The following is a 6,000-nucleotide window of genomic DNA, read 5'->3' as shown; positions in this document are numbered from 1 at the left end:
GTAGACCAAGTTCCTTTCCACTCCTGTAGTCTTTGATGCAGATCTTCTCTAGCTGAGCATCTGTCAGAGCCCTTGGCTGTGCTGTGCTGCTTTGTGCACCCCTAGGTGTGGGGTGACTTACCCGCACAGCCCTGTCTGCACCAGGAAGCAAGTGCCACGTCCCCCACTCGCCTCGCCTCCAGCCGCCTATCCCTGCTGCTGTGTCTGCACATGGCATGGCCAGGGGGACATGGGCATCCTCCCCGAATCAGAGTGGGCATCCTGGAGCACGTTCTTTGAGGGCACCTTCTCCAGCTCCTGGTACAGCAAACACAAGGTAAGTGCTAGCCCTGCGGCACTAGGAGAGGGGAGAGGGGAAATCATTTCAGCTTCTCCACGTTGCTCTCTGTAAAGCACCTTCCAGCACCTGTTTGCTGCCAGTACGTGCTCCTTCTGCACCCCCTAAGCAGTGGCAGTGCAGGAGGCTGTGCTGTCCTGGTCTGGAGCATCTCTGATGTTGGAGTTTCTGATGTTGTCAGTGATGGTCATTGTGGTGTTTGGGCGACTGGAAAACAGAGACTGAAGCGGCCCCCAAGATCTAGCAAGTTGAAGCATCTGCTAACAATAAAAATGAATTGGAGACTGATTAAATCCTTTACTTCTTCCTTTCTTTTTGCCTCATAAAGTAGGAGGCATGGCAGGGTACTCAACATTCTTGTTTTTCACTACGTAAGAAGCAAACCACTTTTTTATGATGCAAAGTATTAGTATAAATTGTGCATAAAATGGCTTGTTGGTAACTGCTCTCCTTTCTCTGTGAGCAGCCCAGTAGCAGGTTGTAACTCAGGGAAGGTCCCCAAAACGTTTCCCTCTGGATTCTGCATGTGCTGCTGGCTGGATATCCAGGTGGCAGGAGGTGTTTCTCAGTTTCAGAGGGAGGAAAACCCCTCTGCTGGGGTCCCTGAGCAGTAGTGCTCCTGCCTGATGCCCAGTGGCAATGCTTCTGGGAACCAGAGCTGGGACCCCCTAAGGAAAGAAGAGTGTGGAGCCAGGAGTTGGTGTGGGTTTGGGAATTAGGGCCCTAGGGCTTGGAGTGCTTGCAGATCTGTTGGGGAATGCAGGAATGCCTGCACATCACAATGGAGTTCTAAATTTGCTTGCAAAGCATCTCAGCCCTGCTCCTGTGTTTCTTAGAGTAGTTGTATGAAAATGGCTGCTTTTTAGAGTTGGCTGTTTTCTTGCTCTGGTTTTCTGTGGTGGTATAGTTGAGGCTTTGGAGCAGACAATGCATAATTCTGAGTCATGAGCTGCCAACAACCTTCATTTTCCCAAGAGTTAGCTTCTTCTGGGCACCCTTGTTTCCACATTTTACATTTTTTGGAAGCATTGCAAACCTTTTCCTCCCTCCACTCCTGGCAAATGGATTATTCTGGTTGTCTCTGTGGATCAATCATTTCAGGTCTGCAGGCAGAGGTTCTGTCCTTTCCCCTTGGGAACACAAGGCCATTTTGTCCTCTTCATTAGGTTTTGAAGAGGAGCTCTTTGTTTTCTGCCTCTGCCAGCTCTCATCTACCTGGAAACATTACAGGAAAGAGGAAGTGGATTGTTTTGGGAGGAGCATTTTTCAGCCCTGTGAGACATGAGGAGTTTAAAGATCCCCCAGACATGAGGGCCTTGGCATGGCTGGTGGCCACAGCTGCCTCATGCCATGTGAGTATCAAGGACATCCACTGAGGCAAGAGGATCTAACATATACGATAGGGAAATGCATGGCAATCAAGTAAGTCCTGAATGATGTTTGTAAACACGAAGCTCTCTGGAAGAAGTTAAAGTGCCTGTGCCCTTACTGATCCTAGATATTGGCACAAAGGTAGCTGGAGATTGCGTGGTTGCAAAGGCTGGAAGTGGGACTTGCTGGCATCACATGGATGCAGCTTGCTTGGTGCTGCTCTGGGCCATGCACTGACAGCCTTCCCTGTCACAGTCTTGTGTTGTGCATCGTGGGTCATGGACGTGTTTAATGATGTAGCAAAATCTGACGGAACACTCATTTACCTGATGTATTTCCTGACAAGCTATCACTTCTGTAATATTTTGAGTCTGTTGGAGTAATGAGCATAGGAAGCCACCACATGTGGAATTTGTCTGCTTAATTTAAAGTGTATGTAATTGCTTCGGTTTAATCCTTTTTTTCATTTCTCTTGGCAAATCTCAAAGGTTGTTTATTTATTTCCAGTGTTGTTGTTTATGGGCAAAACCATTTTGCAGCATTAGTTGAGGTTGTTAACTATCATATTAATCAAGGTTTAACTTTGTATCAGAGAAAGAGAAAAGAGCTTGGGTAGAAATATTCAATGAAAGCTCAGAAGAAATGCTTCCTCCATTACTCAGTATTTTATGTGACTGTTGTGTATAGTCACTGTGTGTGGTTGTTCAAGTGTGGAAGCTGAGCCTGAGAGGAAAAGTCTTTTCTGTTTTTTTCCCTTCTTTGCCTGTCTTAATAAGCTTGGGGTTATTACAGGCTGCCCAGACACTCACATCAAGAGGTTGTTTTATTTCATGGGCTGTAATAAGTCATTTCAGCTCTAACCTTGAGGTTTGAAATGCTGACAGCTCCTTCAGACGGACCCGTGGCCTCCTGTCCCATGGCAATATATCAGCATCTGTCACAGGCTCACTATGCAGGTGGTGGCTGTGTGCAGCCAGAAACCCAATCTTCGTGTGCTCTGATCTGCTGGCAGCAGTGGCTGCCATCAGGTGTGGTGAGAAATCCCCAGGATTAAGCACATTGCTGTGAGGTCTTTTCTATGCCGCCTTCTATCATATACATGAAATGTAAAGTGTTACAATTAAGGCTTTAGCTCATTGTTTTGAAGGAGGAAGTCTTCAGCACTTCATCTCACCTCTCATTGCTATGAGCTCGATGCAGCCTCTTGATGTTCTAGCAAGGTGAAAGCATGGTTGGCCCTAGAGGGAGTTGCCAGAGAAGGGTTGTCTCCTCATATCCCTTGGCTGAGGAAGCACCCCAGAAACATGAGATCCTCTTCTGTGAGAGCTGGCGCTTGCACCAGAGAAAGCTGTTGTCACGTGCTGTTGTACAAGCTTCCACCAGAATGTTTAAAGCACTTAAAGAATGAATTTTCCCCTGGAAGGAGCAACCACCAGGTATTATCAGGCTGTTAATGGTGCAAACCCTCCTATTTTTGTTCCATTTTATGTGTTTTGTAGGGTATTGTTTTTTTTTTTTTCTCTTCCCAGTCTCTAGTTTCCCTCATGCCACGCTCTGCTCCCTGATAGACTGCAGATGCTCACTGTTTTAGGCTGATCGGGAAGCCAGTCCCTGAGCACAAAGAGAGCAGAAACAAGCATGCCCTCGCCCTGCTTTCTGCTGCCATGCTCATCTGTGTAGGCTATGGTGGAAAGTTTTCCCCTACTCCAGCTCCCTCTTCTAAAACTATTGAAAGCCAACAAGGGTATCAAACTGACTCTACTTCCTCATATCATGCTCAACCTGTTAGGCTTCAGAGTTCAAAGGGTTTCCATTTCCTTCATTACACAAGGTAACTGCATGGGAGAAAATGTGTGCAGAATTCTCAGTGGAAATGCATGTTCTTCACAGCCCTTGAAGTTATAAAAAGGAGCTGCCTCTCTCTTTTAATCTGTCATGGGGAATCCAAAAGTCAAAACTTATAATTAAAAAAGCTCTGTGAGCACTTGCTGTCAGTGCTGTTACATGCTCTTTTGGTGTGTTGTTCTGTCGGGAATCCAGCAGCAGTTCCACTGCTCTGTCCGCATTTAATTAAGCTCTTCTAGAAAAGGACATGTTGCTTAGGATCACAACTGCAGGGCTGTCAGCTGGGCCAGCTTTTGAGCACAAGCTTTCAGATTCTGCCAAAGCTCCAGCTCTGATCTACACTCTCCAGGTTAGAGAAAGAACAGCTGCTGCATGAGAATTTATTAATTACTCACAGATAAAGGAAATAACTACACAAGAGCCTTACCCTTGTCCTGTCCTCCTTGTGCTCATACCATAGAAAAATTTGTATTATTGCAGCTCTCAAATTCCTTTTTTCCTCTACTAATTGTAGGAAGAATGAGAGTAAGCCATGGGGCAGTTTATACCTTAATATAGGGAAGGCAGGGCAGCAGGTCTGGAGCAGATGCCATGGATGAGCAAGTAGTCCAAAGACTGGAGGCAGCTTACGGTTTTCTCAGCCAATTTAAGGAATGATCTGCTGATCTGGTTTTCACCAAGCACTGCTGTGGGTCCAGAACTATATGTGTATAGGCCTAACTAGTGCTCTGCTGAGCGTATTTCCTGATTCTCACTGAGTTATTTTTCCCACATCTCAGACTTCTTCCAGTGCTTCCCCTTCCACCCTTGATAGAGTAAAATGAGTTTTTCAGTTTTTCTGAGGATATTAAAGAGCATATAAATTTGATTTCTTTTTCTTTCTTTCTTTCATTTTTTTTTTAATTGTTCAGGAGATAGAGTTAAACTGAGGCTTCTTAATCATGCTAATCCGTTTTAATAGATTTGAGAGCATTAATTTGGAATTTTCTAGGCATTAATAACACCTTACCATCAGTTGGAAAGGGGGAACAGAAGACCAGTGCAAGAGAACTTTACTCACCATTTTACATATCCTGCTTAGTGTATAAATTAGTTTTGGTTTGGACTGCTTCAAAATGGTATTTAACTGAAAGATTTTCGTTATAGTGCAGACTCTGTCAGATATCCAGCTCACGCTGATTGCAGAGCTTAAAACAGGCACTGTCCTTCAGGACAGTGATTCAGAGCAGTGGAATCAGATTTATTCTGGAGCAGAGCAGGGTGGTTGCTTCCCCTTGTCATCACCAAGTAGGAAACGCCAGGCACAGGACAAGCTTCAATCCCTACCCTGCTTTGTCCTGCCCACCCTGAAGCTCTGTAAACAGTGGGCTCGAAATTAAACTGGCCATGGCTATTATGTTGATTTTGGTGTCCCACAGTCTTGCCTCAGAGTTGCAAGGTGTGGTTGAAGGTCTGGCTGCTCATGCGATCACCAGTCTGCAGGTGAGATTTCATGAAGGTGCTGCATGCTTCTGGGACATCACTGAAGATATTGAAGATATCAAACCTGTGCTTCTGCTGCTTCACTTGCTGTAGTGCCTCATTTAGTGAGACAGTTTGGATAAATGGGCGGCAGAATACTCATCTAATTTCTTAAATAGAAGTTGCCCTTCTCATGAAATCCCACCTACGATCACATGGGCACTTACGATTTTGTGATCCAAAGAAGACTTCGTTGTTCTTTGAAGCTAAGATACAATGTTCATCTTCTTATGTCCTGGAAGTCTGCTTTGGGCATAAAAAAATCAATGTCTCAATCTTACCTTTGCATCTCTCTAGCAGTATGTTGGGACTGATTAACTCCTGTTTGAAGGAATTAAAAAAATCCCAGTGACTCGTGTAGAAATTTGACCGAACTCAGGAAACAAGGCTTTAGAAATATGAGCAAACTCCAGAATGTGCACTTCAGCCATAAGGGGAGTGAGGACCTTTGGCTAACCTAATAACCAAGGCTGTGATCATTCCATTTGGAGTTTTGGTGACATGTATAAACTGTTACGTCCATGTTTATAATGTCACCACACGTCGTCCCAGAAGAATGGCATTTATTAATGTGAACAGTTGGGAGATATGCTTTCCATTCTGTGACTAATCTAGACTTAGAAACATACTGCCAGCAGCTTCAAAAGACAGCCAGTTGGTGTGCAAATCAACGCCAGGCCTAGAACAGAGATCTTGAGAAATGTGGCACTGATATTTGCAGAGTAAGCTCAAAAGTAAATAATATCAAACACACAGATGTGTATTGCAAAAATTGGGGTTACACCAGTGTAACTTCACTGTTTTCTGTGATGCTCATGGCTAATTTACGTTATCTAAGCTAGAAGCTTTGGCCTCCTTTGGTGATATGAACTGTTTTGCCTGTAAGGTGAAGAGATATTGTGGAAAAGTGGAGAGAAATCATGGGA

General features: G+C 44.7%; 1 protein-coding gene across 1 annotated transcript in view; it reads left to right on the top strand.

Moving 5' to 3' along the window:
* The first annotated feature begins 203 nt into the window (after positions 1–203).
* NIPAL2 (NIPA like domain containing 2) overlaps positions 204–6,000 on the top strand; it is a 47,996-nt gene continuing 42,199 nt past the window's right edge. Inside the window, exon 1 of the mRNA XM_042869584.1 lies at positions 204–316. Within this exon, the coding sequence (XP_042725518.1) occupies positions 230–316 (87 nt within the window). The 5' untranslated portion in view covers positions 204–229. The remainder of the gene's footprint in view (positions 317–6,000) is intronic.

The sequence above is a fragment of the Lagopus leucura genome, unplaced genomic scaffold (assembly GCF_019238085.1).
Source record: "Lagopus leucura isolate 7727_CA_CO unplaced genomic scaffold, USGS_WTPT01 Super-Scaffold_100002, whole genome shotgun sequence".
NCBI classification, from domain to species: domain Eukaryota; kingdom Metazoa; phylum Chordata; class Aves; order Galliformes; family Phasianidae; genus Lagopus; species Lagopus leucura.
Note: the sequence above shows the minus strand (reverse complement) of the source record. Positions and strands in the feature narration are given on the sequence as shown.